The sequence below is a fragment of the Opisthorchis viverrini genome (genome assembly GCF_000715545.1).
Source record: "Opisthorchis viverrini unplaced genomic scaffold opera_v5_65, whole genome shotgun sequence".
NCBI classification, from domain to species: Eukaryota; Metazoa; Platyhelminthes; class Trematoda; order Opisthorchiida; family Opisthorchiidae; genus Opisthorchis; species Opisthorchis viverrini.
The window spans coordinates 1202273-1227996 of NW_008751721.1; the positions used below are offsets into that span (position 1 = coordinate 1202273).

Consider the following 25724-nt stretch of genomic DNA (forward strand, 5'->3'; position numbering starts at 1 on the left):
AATTATTGCTGGAGAGAACAAAGAGATTTAGATTATTGACGAGATGTTACCTATGTACAGGTACTGAGATGTTCATGCAGGTGTACAAAATTGGCGTCTTCAAGTCCCACAAATCAGCTGGTATGTTTAGCTACTCCCGCTGAATGGGAGGTTTTCCATAATAATTGTTTGATCAAATGTAGTTTAAAGAAAGTTCCACTTCAGCATAGGGAGTGACCAACTCTTCCTGGGGTTCTTCGGCACGGCGGAAGTTTGCCAGACCCACAAACGGTTGCACCGCAATTTGCTTGCCCACCGACAGGCACGATGTTCTAGGACCACTTTGCTCTGTCTCTCTCTTTATAACCTGCTCGAATTCCATACCGTTCCGGCTCTCTTCGCCAACGCTACTCGTAGTTCCGGTACCCCTTTGACGTAACACTTCTGGCATATCATGTACCCTGTGAGATCCCAAAGTTGTCGTTGTTGTGCCTTCAACTGAGTTGGTCGCTGTTAGGCTCTGCGTTGTTTGGCCACGCATCTTCATAATTTGTAATGAACATTCGTTCACATACAAAGACTCGGGTTTCGTATTGTCACTGGATTCCGTGCCAACACTGGGTCTACTCACTCCGGTGGATCCACGTTCTTCTACACCACCATTTTGCTCAGATTCCATGTGCCACGATGTATTGAATGGTGCAGTTGAGTTGGACTGTCGAGGGTTAGAGGTGTGTGGACTGTATCTTGTATCGTCCAGCTGGCCAGATGAACTACGGTCCAGATTACAGTTAAATGATGTGTTTGGCGTCTTAGAATTCAGTTGCTGCTGGTCTTTGACCCACATTGAAGTTTGTTGTATCGCAGGTATTTGATTAACAATGACTCCTGCGTGGGAGAATCTGTAACCGTGTCCCTTTGCCGTCAATTGATGATCAATTTTACCATCCAGCTTGGCACTTCGTTCACAGGTCGCATTTAGCAAACCGTCGCCAAATTCGTATGCATTGGGCAGTTTCTCTCGACAGCAGCAGCAAAGCGGTCTAGGGAATATTTGGGGAATAAGGTAAAAAATATTCCGGATCAGAAAATGCCTGGCTAAAAAGATGGGCATGATTGACAGCAATCGGCTAGCAATAGTTTTGTTAGAAAACGCATAAATAAGCCCCCGAGACAATCCTTTAAGGAGTCCTCATTTGCACTTAGCTGGATGTGACCGGAGACTTGATGGAATCCCTCTTATTCAGTAGGGGTTTCTAATTACAAGTGTAAAGATTTCGATAGATTACCCTTGGTACTGACCATATTAGCAGTGTAATATTCAGGCGGAATTAGTGTCGCACCAACATCGTATTAAGCACCCTGACGAGTTGACAGCTGCGACCATCTTTCAGACATTTGATTCCAAAGAGTCGCTTGCGACCGAATAGTGGTTCAAGTTAGGAACAGACTGTCACAGCCTTCAGAGTCGTTGTTCCACTTCCGGATTCGCCTCAAGCTGGCTGAAACCCGTAGTGCGGATTTTATGCAGCCTTCCCATAATGCGTGTGCTGCGCCTTTGCTCCGAAAACTATCATGCTCTGTGAAAAAAGTCTAAATACAGTAACAGCCTTTTTTGGAATTAAACGTAGTCAATGAAGCATGTCAGGAATTGTACAAAGAGATACAATATGAACATGTATGTACCTGGAAAGTGGGATTATAAAAGAAGTTCAACTCGCTGATTTAGGCTCTGGAAAATGTTCGAGGACTTTTCACATTCTTTCAAAAACGCAATAGGTCCGACACTCATGCACTCAGGCAGTTTATGCACTTTCAATAAAATCAATAATATAGCTCGCTGTCCTCGGGTTTAGCCAGGGTAGCCAGGTGAGGGCAGGAAACTGCTCCGAATCATGGTTTGCTCTTTGGCTCCGACTCCACCGCCTTACAATGAAGTGGATTTACTGAGGGTACTGGATGATCTAATAACTATTTACTACCATAGGATATATACGTTTGCCACGTAGCAACCAGAGGCGCAGTGAAATCTTTCAGAGGATATTTCATTGGGGAAACACCTGCCTCGAGTTGCAAAACCTTTCTTCAACTGAAGTTTCTTTGTGGAAGAGGCGGCGTACGAGTCCTCAGTTGTTCCATCTGCACCAGAATGGGGCTACTAAGACAGTTCCCGCAATTCTTTTTAAGTGAGCGATTGCAGTTTTCTGTCCCACCAATGGAAGACGTTATCCCACAGGAATTCTCCAATCCGGTGTCGGTATATGCTAAACCCTCCTTATTCACATTATTTATTAATCTTAACCATTTTCGATCACGAAAGTCCCACCATGAGCAACTACTTCAAGCTAGTTAGCGTGGAAGGCCGATTTAATGAATGGATGAATTGTACTGCTTTCGAAGCTAACGCGTCTTATACTCGCTATATTTCGATTCACCTGAACAAGATTAGTACCCAGAATGCAAAACTCAAACGGGAATGAACATCATTCTGGCGTATGCGCGGAAGTCACAAACCTCGGTGCACTTGCCAAGTAGTGGGCTGCTGCTGCCCACGAGCGCAATTTCTTGCTACTTGATATTCATCAGTAGTGTAGAAACACAAGGAACACCCTCCTTGATGCACAGGTATTGGTCCTCAAGTCACCACCCAGGGAAGTGGTAAAAACGATGCTAATGATTGCAAGAACAACACGGAGGACTGTTTGTGTTGTTAATATAGAGAACACGAATTAATGAACAATGATGTATTAAGGATCCTACCTTCGGGTGATTTGAAGCCACGCATGCTTGATGAGCATTTGGTCAGTATCACTCCCATGGGATGCAACCCAACTTCTGGGCATGCTATCTGGCCTACCATTACCTCGGGCATGATAACCTTGCCTGTGTTGCTTGTTGAGTTGCTATAGATTGAACTAAGGGTGTTTCACTCCACGAAGGCAATGAAAACAATAAACAGCCAATTGTTGGGTTCTGACCAGCTCCCAGACCACAAGTTTTAGATTGAACAAGGCTTAAGTTCAAGGGTTTACTGCCGGAACTGTTCACCGTAAACATTGAACGATTATCTGTCAACCGTATGACAGACACAGTTAATTGCTATATAGCCCAAGCGAACATCCGCGGTATAAAACCTGCGATCTTGTCTAAACACGAAACTTGAAGGACGCAATCCCGGGTCCGCACCATGAATATGAAGCGGCCCGGTGCAGCTCATTCAGTTGAAGTATGGCATACACCTGGGATGAGTCCCCCGTGAAAACCATATTGGTACGCAGATTACTGTTAGAGGAAACTCACGAATGGCGCCTACCCGATGAGCCTGAATTGGAAGGGCGAAACCGGTTTTGGACTATCGAGGAATTTTCAGCAACTTTATGCGTACTATATGTTCAATTTCGTTGTTTCGCCCCAGTAAATTCATTCTAAATTAATACTTTAATTTCAGCTTTAAGGGATCTGTTCGCGGAAACGTTTTTGCTACGAAAACTCTCATAGTTCGCTGCAAATTCCTCTGCCCTACTACGTCAAAGTCGAGCTGCATATGAGAGCTGCATTTGGATTGCCGACTTTTGTGCCTTTTTAATTCAAATAAACCGTATACTGGCCGGTGTGTGAAGTTTTCCGACCAGTCGAGCTGCATATGAGAGCTGCATTTGGATTGCCGACTTTTGTGCCTTTTTAATTCAAATAAACCGTATACTGGCCGGTGTGTGAAGTCTTTCCAACCAATATGAAGATATTCACAGAAAGGTAAAAGTGCAGAAAACATACGTGTAGCGTGTAGTCCATAAATCCGGTTCCATGACCTCAGATTTGCTACCTTTCGCCGTAACGCCCATATGGTTCGCGCGGTTCACATAAACGTGAGGAAGTGAGGCATAGGATTCAGTGACCAAACCGCATTTTCGATCACGGATGCCAAGTCGTTGACGGTACGTTAGTACTGAAGCCAGAAGTATGCTGAACACCAGAAGCATAACGGCCAGAGTCATGCCGAAAGTGAATAGCACTGGCTTTTGAACGAATAATTTGACTAGCGACCCAGTATCTGTTGGGTCTCCGACCTCGACTTGTGAGTTTGTTCGATCCTTATCTAGACAAAGTGGAAAATGGGACGGAAAAAAGCGTGTGAAGCTTCGTTTTTACATTATCGTGAAGTTATGCCAGACCATGTTCGAAAGGAATAGGTAAGTTGGACTTTCCTTCACAAATTTCTCTGGAGATATCGGGATCCTCTGAAACCTCAGTGAAGTCTTTATGTCGTAAGTGCATTAGCTTAATGCCGACAAACCTAGAAACACTTGACAACCCTTAATAACTCTTAATAACCCTTAATAACCCTTATTAACTCGTTCAGCTTTTTATAACCCTATTGCTTGGTGCTCAACTCCTGGAGATTCGAACTCACGATCTCCAGTTCAGTGGTCATGGCACATACCGTCGGGCCACAAACGAGAGAATGTAGGTGTATTGTGATTCTCGAATTCTCGGCGTAGAGTAACTTCACCTACAGGACGATAATTGGGGTAGAAATTCAAGATCCCTAAACACTACCAGCGAAACATAGGTAGCTGCTGAGAAAGGAAAGTGGCTCAATTACACAGTGAATGCATTCACAGACCGTGCTAAGCAACCGACGGAATATTACCCAACAGCTGGTCCAATGGATTATGTCCGGCACAAGAACGTTTTATTCTTCTTAGTCCACCCTCAATTTTCTTCTCATATAATATGTACCAAAGCGTATTGGAGGACAAGCCCAATGCTAGTGTGTATGCGTTTGCACACTTCGAAGAACAGAAACAAAATTTTCTCCGATCTGCTGTGTTTACTTCCACGAACTTCGTACAGTCTTTAGTATAGAACTCTACGATTGGCGCGAATAGATCCCCAGGAATTGGCCCGTTTGATTCACCCTGAGGTAATCAACAATGCATGCGATCAACGCTCGCCGTGGGTTAAAACTAAAGTCCTTATATGCGAAGAAAGGAAGCGTACACTGTATACTCTTGACATCTTGCTTTTGAACATATGAACATGCTAGCTTGTGGAAGAGCAACGTACTCACTATACCCCAAAACATATTAAATGTCACCTGTCACTGAAAATATCGGCTAAACCACATCACCCTGACCGCGGTTTCCATGGTCAAACGCCTTTCGTATTACCTGAAACAGTGATGCAATTTATACAAAAATCATTGGTTGATCCAGTTCTCAATGAGAGTATCGCTTCTCTGATTTTTCCAGGCCAACATGCAATGGGTTTTTTGCGTGCCTCTTATCAATAACAGTAGGTTCCACTTCATCAGATAGCGTTTGTCAAGTCTTTACCCAATGTGTGATCTAGTTTATCCCTGATTTCCTCAGGGTGATGTAGATTCAAACAATGTATTCACTCAATGCAAGGACCCTCATCCCCTGTTGATTTTGGAAATAACGGAAGAAACCAGTTAGAACTACAGTTTTCCAAAACCACTGCTCAAGTTCAAACATAATGGTAATCAAGAGCAAAGAAGTAGCTCAATAAAGCGCAAGTTCTCTCGACATTCCGTTGTGTCCTGTTCAGACAAATCCTTGTTCTGCTTTCTAGTCTTAGGTAGTGATAAGCGATAGAAATTTATAACCTGATACAAATTACAAATGACCATCTGCTGATAGAAATCTCGCACTGCAGACACAGAAGCCTGTCGAGTTTGAGTAAAACATTTTCAGACAAGGAAAAAAGATACCTGAGATCTGTAAAGCATTTACTGGAAGCACTAAAGGGGATTTTTACCGTCCACTACTCTCATGCGAAGTTGGCTACCCAGGGAGATGTTCAATTAGGTACATTAGAGACTGTAAGAAATTGGGGTATCGGGAGAACACTCCACTGTAAAGTACGGTCGATCGATGATTCGCCCAGTTAAACACATGAAATACCATGTAAGATTGTCATTACCTTGAACCGGTTGTTTCGAACTCCGCTTCAATTCCGGCGTAAGGTCACTCTGTCCGACGGTTTTCTGATGTTTTTCCGGAACCATTCGCGTCAACTCAAGGGATGGGTCTTGGTTGTTCTGTGCTCGCACAGAGAACGGCTGTTGAACAGGCCCTGTAAAATGCACATTCAAAGGGTTTGACCAAACCGGAATTTTGCTTTGTGTCTTTGGCTCTGGTAGCTGGTTGGAATTCTGGGAAGGAAATACAATGGGATCTCGCTAATAACGGTAAAATACTTAAAGTTAAAGACTACAGAGAAAAGTTTTGGTTGTTAAAAAATAGTCATTATGTTCTCAGTTGACAACATCTGGGTAGTTATTGATTCTACTCCGTTTTGCCAACTTTCACCGAAACTCTGTGTACCGGCCATATTTCTATTTCCCGGTTGAAAAAAAAGAGTATAACCAATTACCGTCAGGTTTCCAATCTTGATACCAAGTCACCTTCAAAGCAAGACTGTCGGAAGACGAAGTGAGGCCACTCTCTACACTGTCAGGCACATGTGACGACAAAGCTTCCGACGGTCGGCGTCAACAGCGTCACAGCACTCGCTGATCATCTTCCGTCCCTTCAATCTTATTGGCATTTGATTCTGTTATTAGATCAAGGCCATTTACGGAGTGCCATGGTAGGAGTCTAGTGAAATCTCCATACTGAGAATGGTAACAACCAGCTGGCATGGCCTCGGAGGAAAATTAGTTTTTTCCGTTTGAAATACAGTTTGATCCGGGAGTTTTCATCATAGAAGGAAAGTCTTTTGAAATGAATGGATTATCTGTTTTGGAAGCTGCATATGAACGAAAAACGGTGACAAGGTAAATAACTGGAATGCGGCCAAAGAAAATCCTTCACAGCTAGCATATTAAGCCTCCTCGGGAGAGCTTAAGGAGGGAACATTATCCCTGGAATTCATCTGAAGTGAGCATACACGGTTCGAATGAAACTCGAGAAAATGTCACCGTGGTTCATGAGCGAAGGTCGGGAACTACTTGCCAACAGCCTGATACACTAGGTCTGTATCGACCACAGCCAATGGCCTAAACCTTATGGTTGAGTTGGTTTAAACGTGTTTGCAGTCAGTTGGTGGGACATTTCTTGCTTTAGTAAGCGGTGTACAGAGCCCAAGAAGTAATAACAGTGATTTGCCATCACTCGCAATGAGGATACCAAGAGAAAACTTGTACCAAATAAGCTATGGATTTACGATTGTTTTCACCATCTACTCATCTTAGAAAGGAAGCTTTCACGAGGCTGACAATGGAGTACTATCGGAACGAAAGTATCTACCTTTTATAAACAAACGTAATTTTATATAAGACCTACTACGCCGCTGAGTAATCCTTGGGTCGGCTGCCAAAAAAGTATCGCTTGCAAGCCTTGAGATTCACAGTGGAACCGTTGGGCTTCCAAATGTAAAAGGCAAACTGCGTAGGAGGTCTAGCAAATATCAGCCATAAACAGTCATGAACACGCAGGCCATTACCTGAGGAGGGAAAAAACGAGCTCCTTGAGCGCTGAAGCACGACCTCTGGAATCAGGACACACATTGATTTCAGATCGGTGACACTCCCGGAGTAACAAACTTGAACGCATTTGGATTGATGGATGTTGAGTTTTGAAAAACAGTGAAGGGCAAATTTGTTCCCTATGATGTTTCCAACTAACGGAGTAGGAAAATTCTGTAGTATGCCGTGAAAAGTGGTCATCTAGCATTGACAAATCGATAAACCCTGCCCACTCGTCTAACGGTCATCGGGAATCATCAGCAGTGAACACTGTACCGTTCATGTGACCTATTATGTGAGGTAAACTACTATTGGGCTACCGGTGGCCAAAAAATGGTACAATTAACTTCTCTTTAAGGGAATATACTTTTAAATGTAGTCACTTGGTTGATTAAATATGCGCCAAGCTAGCAACCCTTCTTAGGTATTTGAATGCAAGTACACCAAACTCTGCAGTTTACTCGAGAAGCTGAACACTGCTATCGCTGACCTCTGCCTGGGTGAAAGGCTAGTTGCACAACCGACACTCTTCAGTTTTCACAGAAAGCCGTCAGATCATAAATGTCATTTCTTTCCTCCTCTGCTTATAATTTGTTTCCCACAACTATGTAGATTAGTAAGTTTTCAATAGCCGCAGTTCGCAAATAAATCGATCAAAACTGCGATTTTTTCAAAGGTGACGAGCGATATTGTGACTCGATTTAGTCTAGGAAAGTTGTTACACATTAAGTGCCGAAAAGGTCCTCTTTTGTATGTGTGGGAAAGAACAGTAAAGAGTCGAGTGTGAACAAATGACGCAAACTAATTACGCCTTCGAACATCCTAGTGCCTAACATACAAACAGTCAGTGGATAGTGCTCATCTTTTTTCGAGTAGTCCGTAGATGAGTGAAACCAATAAGAAATGGCTGAATGATAATGGGCAGGAGAATCGACCACTTGGAAGAAGCGTAAATTGTTAGTACACCCGAAATGTATAAAGGAAACTAATTTATCGAGAAATACACTCATTGCAAATCATACACCCGAAATGTATAAAGGAAACTAATTTATCGAGAAATACACTCATTTGCAAATCAATTTGGTTTTCACGGGTGACTCAATTGAATCTCTCGTTTATGATATTCTACAACTGAATGTGCTGCACACAGGCCGCCTCATGATTCAGTTGGCACGATATTCGAGATATCGTAATATATTTTCATAAAGGAAACTATTCACAACGTCGAAGAGTTTCAGCAACCTTGTGGGTAGTTTCCTATATGAAAGGAATTTATATTTCGGCAACCAGTTTTATCGATTTCCTCCCCTCTGCTAGCAAAGACAGTATGGATTAAGACAGTGTAACCCAAGGCAGACATTGATTTACGCACGATTCTATCCCCGAAACTCGTTTGATATCAATATGAGCGAGTACGGTGCAATGCATTAAGTTGCTTAATGTAAACTGTGTGCATCACGCACAAAGACAAGTGTTTAATATAGCTTAGGGTGAATTCAAAATAATTCTCCCTCTTTCCATATGCACAGAATTCTTGCAATCACTTCATTCAGGATGCTTAAAAGTTCATTTTGACCATCCGACTGAGGCATTTTTTCCACAAGCACTCATCACTCTGATTCATTTGTAGTTCCTCAGGACGATCCTCTCCAGTGGACATGAATAGCGTCCGTTGCTTTGATGACCTCATGAATGCTCGAATAACTTATGGATTTACTGTTCGGAGCCAGTATTCATTTGCTTGGCTTTCAAGTGAAGAGAATATCGGTAGCTTGTGCCATAATAATAATCGTTAGTTTGATCACTGAGCTGCGCAATTTGGTTGCAAACTTTTCGCCATCGATGTGGACCTCGAAACACTTCAGAGGCACATCTGGTACTCAGCTGTGAATACCGGGATCGGCTCAACGTTGAATTCATCTTCAACCTTCCGAACAAACCTCTAAGCAGTCTCCAGGTGGATTTTCGGGTAGTTTCCTGTATCATGCATGATGCCATCTACTGCTGGAGAAGTCTTTTTTGAGGAATCAGCCGGGATCGCTGTCAAACCGCTGTTAACCGCAAATGAAATAACCGCGTGATTCCATGAGCAAATATATCGGTGGATCATCTGGGTTACTCCATTACGTAATACACCAAGATCAGTTCGTGGCAGACTAGCATGAGATGAATTCTCTTTGCACGGAGCGATTGTGCTCTAGCTGTACCATGCAGTATCGGAAATGCCATTTGTAGAGTGGCGAGTGGACGAGAACTCAGTTTTCCGAAGGTTTCAACATATACTGCATACCAGATGCAGTATCATACGCGAACTTGACAAATTGCCATTGGAGTTATTCCATTCTTGATTAAATGTGGGGTATAAAGTGAACAAAGCAATGGTTATGCCGAACCGGCAACCTAACAATCGTAGTTGGTCGTTGGCTTGTTCGGTGAGCTGGGCAATTTGATTGCAAACGTTTCAACACCAATCGTATTGACATCATCAGCGGATTATTGGGGATCCTAGTGTTTCGTAGCGGTGAGTTACTGGTTGCGCCTCGATGCAAGAAATAAGCTCAGAGGATAGGAAACCAGCAAGAACGCGAAAAAAGTGGAATCAATTTTCATTAGATGCAAGGAACTCAGGAATAGCCTACTTAATAAGTCATTGATTTTTAAATCAGGATAAACATATTTCGCTTCTCAACAGTGATCAAACTTGTCAAAGATAAGATTTCCTGCAAGAATGGTCTCCATAACCTTTCAGGAAGTTTTCTCACTGGGCAGCTGTGCAGAAGGCATGTGCATGCATTATATTTTGCTGGAGGAATAGTACGGGAAAAACGATAGTGGCTTACGACCACCAGAAAGCTAATAAACAACAGCCCTGCAGGTCGAGAAATAGTCAAATATGATAAAAACCCGGATGCGTCTTGACACACCCAAAATTATTTCTGTAAAATGTAAGGTCTTTCATAATCTTGATAGAATAGCCTGGGGCGGATTGAAAGAGCGTTTGTTCAAGCTACAGTCTACTTCGCATTTCTGGGTAGTTCATTCCTAGCGGTGAGGAAAACTGAAGTGCAAATTATTCAGCGCTTACCGAAAGGTCTGCCAAAATCTGAATACCTGTTTCAAAGGATAGATTCGGTTGCGTTTCTTGAGAAAGAACCAGATAACAAGAGGGCAGATGGTTGATTTACCAGTATTTTAAACTATTTTGGAGTATGTCTTTTAAGAACTCGGATCGGACATTTTCTTTTAACAATACCAGCCTGAGAAGAACCCTAGAAGTCAAAGGAAAATTAGATGGCGCCGCTAGCAGTTCGCCAAGTACACATTCACTCGGATTCTGTTGGGACATTTACCAAGAATCTGTTGCACAGACGATTGTTCAAGGTGGAAAGGTCGTCTGGTTCTGTTTTGACATGGTTGTATTTCTCTCTGCCGTGACTTCATCTTGACTTCAAATATCATCCATGAAGTTCATTATCTATTCGATGCCTTCCAGCTGGCCCTGACGAAGGTAAACATGTTCCTGTAAGGAAACCGCAAAAAGCCTGTAGCCTTCGACTACATGAAAGAAGGTATTCTCCTTAGAGCATTTTCCGAGAGTGGGTATGATTTCCTGTCACCATATATCACCGGATTGACTTTGTGTACCTATGGTAGCCGAATCTTGATACGACATAATTCTAGGAGAAAAAGTGGCGTTTTGTCTCCGAAAAGATACCACAGTTAGACATTTGGAATTCAGTCATTAGAGTATACTGTTTTTTTCCTTTGCCTATGATTCAGTCTCGGTTGTTGACGGTCTAGTTCGGCCGAGTCAGTAATCGGACAAATATGCGATTATGAAGTGATTCGTTACACTCTCCACTACGTTCTTCGGAACGTAGAAGGTGTCCCATTGTGAAACCCACCCATTGGTAGAAGATTATTGGAGCACATCACGAAAGTAATTATATCCTTATGTTACAAATCTATGACCACTGCCAACCAAGCTATTCAAACAACACATATATAAGGAAAAATGGTAGCCTGGCAATCTTTTCTAGTAAGACCGAATGGCATTCTGGCTAGCGAATTCCACATGTGTAGGTCAGATCTTCCAAACATGTTTTCAACCAACTTTGGTAAGCTGACAATGGACTTCTTATTGGACCACTGGAAAATCGGGCTAGCAACGTATCTTATTCACTAACCTTATTTTTCCACAAGTTTATCAACTAAACCTGGTTTGCTGTATAGTTTTCCTGGCATTTTTGTTTTCCAAGAATGTACTGTATTTGTAATCACACTTTGGTCAGGTAATTTCGTTTCCTTAGATAGCATCTACATCCGTAGCTGATGGGTTTACTGCTTCACGCGGATCGATATTTGCTTGGCTTGCAAGTGAAGAGAGAATCGGTAGCGCAAGTTCTAATGATGTTCGCTGGTTTGTCCAGTGAGCCGCGCAATTTAGTTGCAAACGTTTTGTCATGACCTCATCGTAATGATATCGTCGGTGTGTTGTGGATTGAAGTGCTCTTAGGTTGGTACACCTTAGAAAATAAGTTAAAGTTTAGACTCCAAAAACATTTTTGAATGAAGTAATCTACGAAATTTCTTGCGAAATTTTTTACAGTCAACTTGGTGTACGCGTTCGCTTCTTGTCACATTCAGTTGTGCTACATGTCCCGTTAACCAGTGGGTCTTTCAGACTTTGAATTCCAGCGTTACTGGCAACGATGAGTGGATTCTATTCATTTAGTTATTCGCCTGCTTAAGCCTGGGCGAGTAAATACGGCTTTCTCAAGTGCTAGTTCACTTTGATTGTGTGCAGCCCCACATCCCCTACTCTGTAGGTGTTTGGACAAAATTCTCCTTACTATATGCAGATGAACATTTTGACACAGCGCTTCATGAACAGCTTTTCTTCAATTTTTCTTTGCTGATGGCTTTGAACGTAGACAGATGGCTTTTCAGTTTGGTTCAGAATGAGACGTTTGAGAATGGGGCATTAAAAATTTAGTCTTCAGGGTGACCTCTGGTATTTCATTCTGTCAGAACAAACCAGTTCTTTGAGGCCAAACGTGTCCGACGCTATGCCGCTGACCACATGTTGATGACTCACCTTGTCTGCGTTGCACCATGCATCTCTACAGCACTTGGTCATCAGCATTGCAGGGTTGGAATGAGTCCTGTAGGGTGGACGGGCGCACATATCCATGTAGTCATTGGTCACACAACCACGACCCGCGACAGTTTGGGTCAGTTCATGTGTGGCCACTGCTGCTGGTGAATCGTCCCCTATTCGAGATCCCTCATTTACTGTGGAACTGATTTTAAACACGGTGTAACAGTAGAACTCCGCCTTGCACTCATGCATTCCAGCAGCCTGACACTCCACCGTATCACAGTAGCATATGATGTAACCTGCATAATGAAGTTACGAAACAAGATTAAAAGAGTTATCCTAGCAATTATTGCAACTGATAAAAAATCAATAGAAAAGCCTAGACGACATTTTATTATTTGAATGGGAATAATACTTTCACAAGTAGGTGTCCAAAAAAAGAAATGATGTTTGAGCTAATGGTATGACAGATTGTACTGCTCAACATCGCGTCTTCGTCACCGGGATAGTTAAATACCCAAGGTCATGTAAGTCGCTTTTTATAGTCTCACCTGTTGTCTACGTGCTCCATCAGTCACTGGCTGAGTGAATTTTGCCCAGTGGTGAGAGTTACCTCTATTCTTCTTGTCAGTTCTTAACTCGACTACATCGGAAGCTCATCATAAATCGGTGTTCCTCTTCAGAATTAAGTCTGTTTGTAACGCCCATATTCGACGATCACTCATTTGATGATGATGAGATAGCACAAATGTTGTCATAAAACGTCAACAGTTGACCAGTTAGCCCACTGGTTGAGGCGTCTAAGAGACTCCTCGCGAAGATGGTTTCAATGGTGTAACTGAACACATACATTCTTCACGGAAAGATCATTGGTGACACGTTAGCAGTCAGACAATAATCGAACGAAATGTGGTCATCCAAAGTTGCTCACAAGTCGTTCACAAGCAGGTTGGGAATGCACTTTAGTAACAGGCAAATCAAAGTATTTGGCAAATGCGTCGGCACCGATGCCACTTTCAATCATGAACTCTAAAGAGTGAATTCTCATAGGTGGTGAACCGGTAGTAACACCATCACCCGGCATGTTTCCCGTCCGGAGTCAACCCTACGTACCACCGCGTGATGTTTGATATAACCAGAATAATTGTCAGGACAGATGGGGTTTGTTCAAAACGGAAAAGACCAACTCTTCTCGCAAAAGAGTAGTGGCCTTCCACGTACAGTTTATCACGTGTCACAGAAAACCCCGTAAACGTGCTTCATAGCCAATGAAAAAAATTTCCTGAGCAGATTTTACCATTTCATTTACCTGTTACAGTAGAAACGCCCCCTCTTTTAAGTTCCTGGATCAAATCTGGGAGGTACACGCAACAAATGTTTGCCCCACCGTATCACCAGAATACAACATAAAAGAGTGATTGACCAGAGAATGTTTTTAGTGATGCAACGATATGGCTACGCAGCATAAAACTTCTAGGATGAGTGAATGATTCGCTCATTCATTTGACCCACTTACGCTCTTAAAAGCATGGGGCTCGTTGAAACGACCCTTAGTTGTGCGACGCTGCCATTTGCGGTTCAAGTCCGTCAGACTTTATTCGTCACTTATCTTCGCTGTTATTTTCACCTCAGTCACTGTAGCGGTGCCTCTCTTCCTCCCCGCTTAGCATACGGTTGGTGCAGTACATATGGCTTGGGAGGTGACGAATCATCTCCTATTATGGAAGAATACGTCAGTTGTGTGGATCACAGATTCGGCCGTGTCGGTATTTTGTGTATCTTCTCAATCTCTAATTCAAAGCAGATATAGTTTCTTTAATGTTTCAATTTTTTCAGCTGCAAATGGTGTTCATAGTTCTGATTTTCGTACCCTAATCAAGAGAGGGTGAAATTTTCATTGCAAATCAGATAGTTGCTTTAGGAACAGAAGCCTTAACTCGCAAATCGGAGAGAGAGGACAATGCGTCTTGCATTTGACCTGTTCAGTCCAGATAGATATCTACAGCATTTTTATCCCCAGTTCAATGGATGGTCCACGATGCAGCTCTGAAACTCTTTGTCCGCGAGTCCGGAAACAAGGCTACACCTGTTTGGCTCAAATTGAGGGACGTACGAAATTTTCACCAGCCGAATGGATCCATTTTCTCCATTACCTTTAGCAATTGGAGCTGATTCGTCCTCACTGACTCGGTAAAGCAACTGTTTTCTCTTAGACAGAAAACGGACAAGCAAACAAGTCTGACCAATTCTCATCGGTGATACCGTATTGTGCCTAGACACGAAACAACCTGTGGCTTATATGTGGGCAAGGCATATTGACCATCAGCCTAAGTCCGGGGAGCATAAGCCCATATAACACCCATTCGACTTATATCTTATAGCTGGGGTTGTAATTTTCGATTAACGTGGCGGTGGATGAATGCTCACCTAGAACAATTCAGTACTCCCTCGTACTATTTGCAGATAAGGAGAGTTGACAACCTATGTGCATTGGCTGTTAAAATATGAGTCACAAATGAGGGCAAGATTAAGAAATGTTTAACCTATTATTTATTCCGAAATATAATTATAATACAGTGTAATAGCCGACTGTCTACAACAAATAAAACTTTTAGTCAGCATACTTTCAAACTCTAAATGATATGCAAATGTTTTTAATGGGTTACAAATAAGCTACTCGTCCGAGAAATCGTTGTTATCAGCCTAACAGGTGGACAAAATTAGAGGAAAGGCCCTTGATTCTCTCGCCCTACAGAACTTCATCGATTTTCGGAGTTCTCTGGTGGCTTTATTACCAGCGTGCAAGATCGTGCCGATGAGACTGCCAAACTCTGATTTATCACTGATATTCATCAGTTGAATAGCGGTCAGAAAAAAGAAGTAACAATGCGCAAGCAATAAACATATAAGTATACAACACAGACCAACTCTTCATGAGCAGGAATTTAGCCAGAAAGTACTTTTATTTTGATTTTCTAATTGTAAGATGAGCGGGCACAAATAGATACCATATTGGCAAACCAAAGGTTTTAATACCAACTTTTCCGAAAAATTTTACACTACACCATTCCAAGGTAAACCAAAACTTTTAAGAATGTTCAAATGGTTTGGCTGATTAAAACGAAGGTTTTATTTTCGTTCTTCGGTAGCTTCTTAAATCTTTTCGATTATCTTTAATACTCAGGGCAGAGGTTTAGCGTGGTTTATAGCTTTCCTAGTGAACACAGGATGCAACACCCCCTTTTCTCAGTCAAATACAGGTAACTCTATCTTTTGGAAGCTACTCAGGCGGCCACCGACTTGACTAAATTTTGTCTTCATTATGTTCTCACTAAACAGGTTAAGGTTATCGAGAAAAACATTTGCAACTCAATTTGGTTTTCACAAGGGACTCAACTGAATCTCTCGTTTATGATATTGTAAAACTGAATGTGCTGCACACAGGCCGCCTCATGTTTCAGTTGGCACGATATTCGATATATCGCAAATAAGTGTATTTCTCGAAAACAGTCCAATTCGAGTTCAAGTAGAACATAAGGTTGACGGAAACTCAGAGACTGTGCCTATCTGAGGAGCCTCGAGAAGGGCGAAGCCGGTCGTGGGCTGTCGAAGAGATTCCAGTGAACTTGTGAATAGTTTTCTTAATGTTGAATTCACCTCATCGGGACTGCAGGACTTCACTTCAACAAGACCAGTCTCTCGGTACTTCGACTTTCACAGAAGTTTAATCCATACACTGTGTAAATCGGTTAACTATAATTGTTTGCCAAGCAACTGCACTGACCAAGAGAACTTATACTGAATTTCTCTTGGGTGTAATTCGGGAGACGGATAATAAATAAACATATGACTGGCGCCTTAAATAGGATTATGACAAAAGACAGGGTGAATTGACGTGTTGTTTACATGTGCGGGGTATAGAAAATGAAAGTGTGCTTTGCGTCTGGGTACATCAGCGATTAGTGACCATTTGCCTTCGGTTATGTGGACAGATTAGATTGCTGTACTTCGGAAGGCCTTGTTGGAACAACACTTCAACAATGAGCCACCTAAAAAAGCACAGAAGTGTCAGTTGAAGTGTTTCAAATGACCACTTGCAACGAGCTATCCGAAATCCGGAAATATAATGAAATTTTATCTAAGCTGGAAGTGATCTATGTCCGCTTGTATGACAACTTTAATCTTACCCTTGCACATCCGAAAACACTCCTGTTCACACGTAAAGCACTCCTCATTACGTTGTTGAGAAGTCTTCGACAGCCCACGACTTGCTTCATACTTCATTGGGATCGTCAGGTAGGCACATTCCCCGGGTTTTCGTCAACGTCCTGAACCCAAATTGCACGAACTTAGCAAACTACATTCATTTGCAAACAAACGAGAGTGGTGTGGCTATGAACAAACATACCTATCCCGCATAACACCTGGAAACCAGGTAAATCTCTTGTTTATGATATTTTTAAGCAGCTGAATGTGCTGCACAAGACCATATCATGTTTCAGTTGGAACGATTTATTCGAAAGATCACGAAACACATAAAGACGTAGTCTATTACCCATAAGGTTGCTGAAAATTCTTCAAGAGTTCACGCGAAACCTGGAGAAAGTTTATATTGGGAAAGCAGCACGATTGGGTTATGCTGCTCACTCAACAAGCATTGTTGAATGAGCATTGTTTTGTAACTTCCGATGATTTTTTACCGCTATTTGATGACTATTCACTTAGGTGCCTGAAGTTCTATTCGAAATGTGTGCTTCGAGCGAGGCGAAGTCAAAGCCGAGACCGTTCTCAATTTTCGTTTGATATACCTTATTTCTGATATCATGAAGACAGACTTCAAAATTCTTCTTTAATCTTAGGATCATACACTTTTTCAGCCCCTTAATGTGCAAATCGCACACTAGGCTTGATCATCAAACGAATTTGGAAACAAGAATGCATCACTAGTATGGATCGTTTGTTCAAAGAGCAACTCTCAAGATAAGAGATTTTAACAGGTACAGTGAGAAAAAAGCATAGCTGCGCTGCCCACCTGACCAAAAGCGCTGTTTAAATTTAAGCCAACACGCAGGAGTAGAGGTGAAAAATGGGGGGGGGGCGTTGTAACGTGAATTGTGCTTTACCAGTGGGTTTGTTTTGCATCTATTTACGTCTTTTGTGAAACCACCCTGCCTTGACAACAGCCTTTCTAAAAGGGGTCAGTGCCAACCTGATGTACCACGAAACGCGTCCGTATCTGACGGTTCTACATGGATATATTATTTGAATTCCCATTGGCTTTTGTTAATACGACGCCCAACGCAAGACATTGTAGGGCTTGGGAAATGGATCTACTCAGCACACTAGTAGAATAGAAGTTCCTCCGTGTCTTAGCGTGCGCACTGTGGAGGCGGGGTGACGTAAGTCATCGCTGTACTAACATTTCACTGCAAGAAATTCATTTATTTTGGCTACACCTGAAATCGATAACCGTGCTCACAAAAGCAAGATTTCAGTGGTCAAATAGGGACCCGATAGGAGAAAAGTCCAATAAAAATATATGAAGGGGACAAAGGGATATTGAATAACCCACGTTGAACTGAGCTGGTATTGTTGTCAGTGGCACGATTTTCCAGCTATTACTGGTCTCTTTGGACATATTATGAGCAGGAAGCAAGTCTGTGTGTGGAACTGTGGTAACTGGCAATTCAGCCTTCTCATTAAAGCGCATCTAACAATCACCTAACCAATCATTTGAGATTTGACCATCGTGACGGCTCAATATATTTCGCAGGGGTACGTTATGAAATGTTTCCGTCACTTAGTAATCATAAAAACTTGCACAGTTCCTGCACACAACACAAAAGGATCTCCTGTATCATGGACACCGGTTAGTTTCTGTGACGCCGAGAAAAATGCTGCGTCTGTTTCAGCGGGTAAGAGTTCCGAGGGCTTTCCTACAATAGAAAACTGACATTCACTGGTTTGTCATAATTTTTAGGTGCCATCGGATTAGAGAGATCCCTGTCGATTATGGTATACTTGGATTTTTAACTGGGCAGTTTTCCGGGAACAAAAAATCAGAGTTGCGCGTGATGCGAGTTCGCACGTTGCAACAAAACCTGAATTACTGGCTTTACTGATGGACAGATAAGACTCTGTTCTTTTGTCTGGACATAAAGGAATTGATTCCTTTCTTCAGAAAACAAGCGCAGAATTTGGTTCGTTTTTTGTCAACTGGAAAGCTGATTTCGCTTACCTTAGTGGTTAAGTTGGATGTATCGTTTACTGGTCCGTAAAAGCGTCTACTTTTGTTGCGTCCAGAAAAACGTTTAAAAGGCTTTTAATATACCGGTGGATTGGAGTGAACAGAGTCAGCAGAAGACTGTCAAACATTTCAATCTAAATGCCATGAATGGTGAGAAAATTGCATTAAGTTTCGCACATGTAGCCCAAAAAGAAGTTTGCTTCCTGCTATAATGAAAGTTGACAGTCTCAAAGCTGTCGAGATATCACCTTGTCACAAATTTACTTTATTGCGAAAGAATCGATATGAATCGTGGACAAGCGAATGTCACGTGATTAAACCGGTGACGAAGTCGAACTCACGTTTGTATGATGTAAAAATACAATAACAATCAGTGGGCTGAAGGAAAAAACCCGCAGAATTACTCCTTTGCAGCTGTTCTAGTAGCTGAGCAGAGGCCATTGCCTGATTTGTACGGATGTATTTTAAAGTAATTTAACCCCAGTTACACTTAACCGATCACCAATTAAAGAGGTTTTGCGTCTACGTTAATGTGATCTTTGACTTTAGATGCAAGTATCACGCATGTTCTCAGGTGCGTTTTAATAAAAATTTCAGATGAGGCAAGAATTTTAAGAAAACAAATGTACCGCAGAAAACGAAGGTGATCTTTGCAGTGTCTACAACGGCCGCAACACCGTAGCCACCGTGGCCCCATCGACTCGGAGTGTTTCATCCAAACACGATGAATGTTTCCAAGGTAGACCAAGGTGCCTGTAATTCCCAACCAATTAGAATATTGGTGTGAGCCAACTAGTTTATTATACAAGTTCGGTTGAAATCAAAATCTTCGTTGTTTTCAAAAGACAGCTTCTGTGTAATCTTAATTGATATCTTCCAGTTTCCAGTTGCAAATTTTTCCATGAGACTGGAGTGATCCAAACATTCAACACTCCTGAAAGAGACATATTTTGATAATTCAGTGGGTCCTGTACCAAGAAACCCAGATGCAAAAGGCAGTCCCCACCCTCATTGGTTCTGGACCGCTGCTGGTACAATCGTTCCAATAGTCGAGAGGAAAACCAGTCGACGGATATTCATAACTATCTTTCTCCTTGTCTTTCAGCCTAAGCAAGACTTTCCTTGTGGCTCAGGATACCGACATACAATACTAATTGTAACATCCGGTGTGTCAGCCGTGATGGTCTAATGAATTGCAAGGAGCTTGGATATCCTCAAATAACGAGATGCGTTTTTGTGCTTAAATTCAACCTGAAAAACGGATATGGTATACACCTTGAAATGAATGGCCACTACGTCCAACGATTTTAAGCTGTTTGGTTTGCTGGTAACGAGAAAAATATGGTTGTTCCTACCTGAAGCAAGAAATGTCTGTCTTGGTACCATGTATTTCCAATCCACTGAACGGTCCTTTCGCAATTGCTCCGAACTACTTGGTGACGGTGAATCATTACCTCACCAGTCGCGCGATGCCGACAAATGAAACCGTTGCATACCTTTGTCCACTCTCTTTTATGGAAGACAATCATGTGACACAAACTGGTGATTGATGCATCAGTAAAATTCTGTTATCATTCACTCAACGTCATTCCATTTAGTTTGATTATTGTGGCTGTAAAAAATCCGAGGCTACCTATATGTAATGTGATCCTGTTTGCTTTTTATTTCCTCAGCTGGGAATCATCAGTTCCTAAACCGATGCATAGAAGCCGGCGTAATCTCACGATCTGATTTTTGTACAATTCTATCATTTGGTTATTGTATTCATAGTAATGCATTTGTTGATTAACTTCCATTTGAACGATCTGGCTTTGGGGTTTAGCACGTAACGCAACGCGGTCCAACTGATTGCTGGAATTAATCTATTGTGGCCTGTTGCACAATCTGCTCAACTTGGGTAACACGTACAAAAGAGAGTACACCGGAATTCAAAGAGACTGACAGACCTTGCAATCCATGTGGTAGGTACTAATCAAGTGATACTCATCTAAAATGTTTAAAAGCATCATCCTCCGGATGTTGAAGGCATCGGTTTCACAATGAAGAGGTGTTGCGTTGCTTCAGGTTCCGTCTTCGTACAGTTGACAAAGCAGTTCGATGTTACAAGGCCTTTAGAATACCTTTATTTTGGCAAAATACACTCATTTTCGAACGAATCTGGTTTTTCGAGAGACTCACCTGGAACCCACTGAATTTCTTCGATAGCAACCTTATGAGTAGTTCATCACAGAATTATATATGTATCGCGATATCTCGAATATCGGAGTGACTGAAACATGAGGCGGCCTGGTGCAGCACATTCAGTTGCCTGGAGGCATCAAAACCGAGAGATTCAGCTGGGTTCCAGGTGCGTCTCTCGAAAAACCAAATTAGTTTGCAAATGAGTGTATTTCGTTAATTTCGTTCAATTAGGTTTCAAGTAGAACATAAGGTTGACGGAAACTCAGGCACTGCGCCCAACTAAGGAGTCTTAAGAAGGGCGAAACCGGTCGAGGGCTGTCGACGAATTTTCAGCGACCTTATGAGTAGTGCATTACCCCTATTTTATTTGATTCTACATAACGCCAGCATTGTTATGGAGCATATGCTTTCCAACTGAAGTTCCGGTCTATGAATTGTTTTCTAGTAGACAGGGAACTAGTCGTCTCCTTAGACCTCAGAAATCATAAATCTCTTTGAGACCGTTTAGGACTCTGAATGATTTTAGATGCATATATCTGATTTTGAGGAAGGACCGCAATGGATTGTCAGCACAAAAGTTTTTTTGACAAATGACAGTAACCCCGACTCAAGTCCACCGGACTGCTGTCAGCCGGCACCCGACTGACATGACATATTGCTTTAGATGGAGTGGACGATTGACCTGCTTTACCGTCACCCACTCTAATCAATTCCATTTCCTCAGGAAGCCCGTTAGACACCAAGAGAGAACCAAGAGTTGGCCAGCCAAATGTGACCCAGTTCTGCATCATCGGGAGGAAATACGTGTCGTGTATGGTCGTGTATGTCGGTTATCCATCACTCGCTTCTCCAGTGTATTGTTTATGATTCACTGCGGTGATGCGCAAGCCAACACACAAACGGAAACAAGTCATCCTGTGTGCTTGACGAAATCCGGGTGTGCATCTGGCATCTTGGCACGACTACAGTTCTGTTCGAACAAGGCAGTTGTTATTGTTGTTGTTGTTGTCCCACTCCCGGGATGACATTCACTTTGGGACTAAATGTTCGCTTGATGTATGACTTTGACATGCCATTTGGTCAGTAAACCCGGGCTGAAGCATGTTCGTAACCTAGACGGCAAAGTTATGTTATTAGTAGTGCCGCTCAAACGAGGTTAACACGATAATTCCTGAATGGCAGACATCGCAGAACGAGGGAAGAAGGGTCTGCACAAATGTACCCAACATGTATGCCGATCCAAGCTTGATGTACACTTACGGCAATCCAAACACCTTGGAAGTGCTAGTGTATTTTTGCCTCCGAGTATGCCGATCCAAGCTTGATGTACACTTACGGCAATCCAAACACCTTGGAAGTGCATAGTGTATTTTGCCTCCGAGTTTGCTAAAATTATGGAAAAATCTAGATTCTAGGTGAGGAATGAACGCATCTCCTAATATCATAAACAATCCAAAACGTTTTTCAACAAGTTGGAAAGCTGGTCGCTCATTTCATTTCGTTAACTGATCATATGAAACGTAATGGGATTCAGACAGACCTTGGGCAAACTTGTAGGACGAGGATAGAAGTCTCATGGTACTCAGACTATAAAGCTGCACCAAAGACTGTATATTTATTTGATCTTGGTGCTCTGGTTCGAACGCTTATTGCGTCAAACCGCAAGGCCTTATGCTGGAACACCAGCTGATAACTCCGTTGGCAGGGGCATCACTTTGAGTATGGCAGTTTGTAATTGCTAAAAAATGGATGTAGGAACTCGAGTTACTAAGCTTTTCTAAGGGCTTTGGTTCAGTTATAACCATCCGGCGGATTACCCCCAATGAGGGACGTAGGCGGCTTTGAAATATGCAAGACAGTGATTTTGGGGATTCACAAATTCCCCCGAAAAATAGTTTGAACACGCTAACGAATGCAACATGTCACCTAGCAGACGGGAGTAGTTGAATGGAGGCTTGAGCTCAAATATTCAAAGCTACTGGATCGTTCAAACTGACTTTCTGTTTTTAGTGGTAGAAGAGTTCATAGGTGGGCGGAAAGGTGAAGTACTTGTGTAGTGTGATGGGGAAAATTTTTCATGTGTAGTTTTTGTGACGCCGATGGGTTTGAACGACAGCAATCAAAATACGTATCAGAATGAAGTGTCGCAATCACGAAACGGGTTACGGCTATTTACAACTCAGACAACTAAATCTTCAGGTAGAAAGACGTTACTCAGCATTCTGAGTTTCAGTGAAAAATTTTGCAAGCATCACGTAGCACAAAACTAGGCGTTGACATAATCACCGTCCTTCTGCTTACAAATCAGCATAATGCTGCACTTGAATGACGTCGGCATATTCTGTTCTCAGTACTTTACTCATGTATACCAAATAGTATACGCAATTTACCGGACCCCTTCACCATCCAGACACCCAGTCGGGGATGGGTCGAAACACTCAAATCAGAAGGATTGATGAGCACTAAATGTTGGTAGCCAACGCCGAGTCACCCACTTCCGGTTGATGTGATTCAGGCGATCAACCAAACAAGTGCTGTCAAAACCTTTACAGAGTTCGGTTTCTAGAATGAAGTTGAGTGTTGCAAGACGCAACATGAAGTTGAAAAATGCCCGAGCACCTATTTAGCAGGAAACATCAGACAGAATGTTGCCGGCACATCCATACTTCGCTGTCCACCAAACGACTTTCGTTTTAAAACCGGAAATTAGTCTGGCGACTTGTCTAAATAGTTTGCGCGCATCTTCGAGCGTGTGCTTGTATGCGAAGGTTCGTGCGTGCGTGCATGACTGTCTGGTGACTGAGTAACCTGACCATACTGGTCAAAAAGCCTTTGTTTGTCTTTCCTCAAAGGTGTAACATATGATTAAAGCAACTTCCTTGATTCCCTGCTTCTCAGGCAATATGCTTGTTGTTATGAAATATTATGAAATATTATGAAGAAAATGAATGTTTCTGTGGCTATCGTGTTGAGTGGTCAAATATTCGAAGAGGTTAGGACGCCTGGAAGAACAATAAACGCATGCTATCTCAATTGATCTATTAGACTGAGGCGCAAATAAGTCACTGTGACTGAAGCATACTGAAGCAATGGGAAGAATAAATTCAACTGAATCAATCAGGAGTTATGCGTCGTACAAAGGTATTTAAGATTTTTGACAGCACATGGCAACTTCAGGAAACGCCGCGATAAACTAGGTAATTCAACCCAATTTTCAATTTATCAGCTACAAACCGTGTAAAATAGGTTTCATTAGAAATGCTTTCAGCTGCCACGAATTCAATCATCGGAAAACAGGAGGGTGGGGCATACAACAAAACCTTGGAGGCGAAGGCAACAGCTTTGATGCACGAGCGTTACTGATTGCGCGACTGGGCCATTTCTGCCACTGTCATTAACCAGTTGTGATTTGAGTCCCGGGGTCTCCATCCAGGGAAGCGATAGCTGCTCATCCGACTAAGTTTACTGGCTGAGTAAATCGCCTCGTTTTTCCAAGTACAGGCTTCTAGCAGGTGATTCTATATGACGTTTTTCAACTACACGCACTGATCAACCCAACTCAAAAATAATCTTTTAAAAAAGAATCATCCCCTTGTCCAATCTTATTGCAGAAGGGTTTGTTGAAATTTTTGTACGCTTGTGAGCCGTGAATCCCAAAAAGAACGACCACTTTTTCTTCTTCTAAGGGGATGGTGGCATATTCTGTGATGAGGGCTTTGAGGTTTGCTAGCTGCTGATTTCATAACTTGGGCCAGTCTCAAGAATAGATCACCCTGCTTGGGCTATACACGGGTATACTGTATACTTCGTCCCATGAACAGCTTGTCGTCTTCAAGTTACTTGATGTAACTTGCAAAATTGAGGGATACTTGGGACTACATCCCATCCAGCTGAAATTCACACATACGACTGCTGTCCACAGCTAACCGTAGCTTTGTAGAAATTTTCATTACTGTTAAAATTCGGGAGACGCATGCTGGCGAGAATTCTTAGTAAAAACGGAAACAGCTTCGTAGGGCTTCTCGAACCCCCTTCATCTTAGTTGCAGGATACAGTCCGGGTTTCATACTTCACTTAGTTGATCGTTGGCTTGTTCGCTGAGCTGGGCAATTTTGTTGCAAACGTTTCATCACCAATCGAGGTGATATCATCAGTGCCTAGTTTTGCGTAGCGGTGGGTTAGTGGTTGTGGTGGTAGCGCTATGCACAACTAGGCACTGATGATATCACCTCGATTGGTGGTGAATCGTTTGGAACCAAATTGCCCAGCTCAGCGAACAAGCCAAAGACCATCTATGCTACCTGAGCTACCGACATTCTCCTCTATAGAAAACTTCACTTAGTTCTCAAAGCCTTCACATTCTTTTCGATTATGTTGCTCAGTACACATGTAACCCGAGAGTTTTAGAGAGACGAGTCTGAATTTTTTCCTACATCACATCCAACGTCGGCAGTTTATTCAACTACCTAGGACAGTTTATGAAACTGGCACTCTTATAGCGCCAGTCGGAGCAAGATAATTTGCCTAGGTGTGTGTGGGTGTATTTCAGTATTTAGTCTTCACACTCACGCAGCCAAACTTTTCACCACTACGCTTCCCGTCTCTTGGAGCTACGTGTAGGTGTTAGTGGGTGGCCACCGACCATAAAATATTTGGCTCGAACGCCCGGGAGGTGTGCATATTCCCTTTTCGAAATCAATTAACTCCTGGGGAAGCCTACTGGT

General features: G+C 42.5%; 1 protein-coding gene across 1 annotated transcript; it reads right to left on the reverse strand.

Moving 5' to 3' along the window:
• Positions 1–85: 85 nt before the first annotated feature.
• On the reverse strand, positions 86–21791 carry T265_04136 (hypothetical protein; the record flags this gene model as incomplete). The annotated part of the gene is made up of 5 exons (XM_009168794.1): positions 86–1022; positions 3754–4075; positions 5926–6184; positions 12570–12871; positions 21602–21791. 5 exons carry the CDS (start codon positions 21789–21791, stop codon positions 173–175), a joined length of 1923 nt encoding a protein of 640 aa, XP_009167058.1.
• Between the last annotated feature and the right edge of the window lie 3933 nt (positions 21792–25724).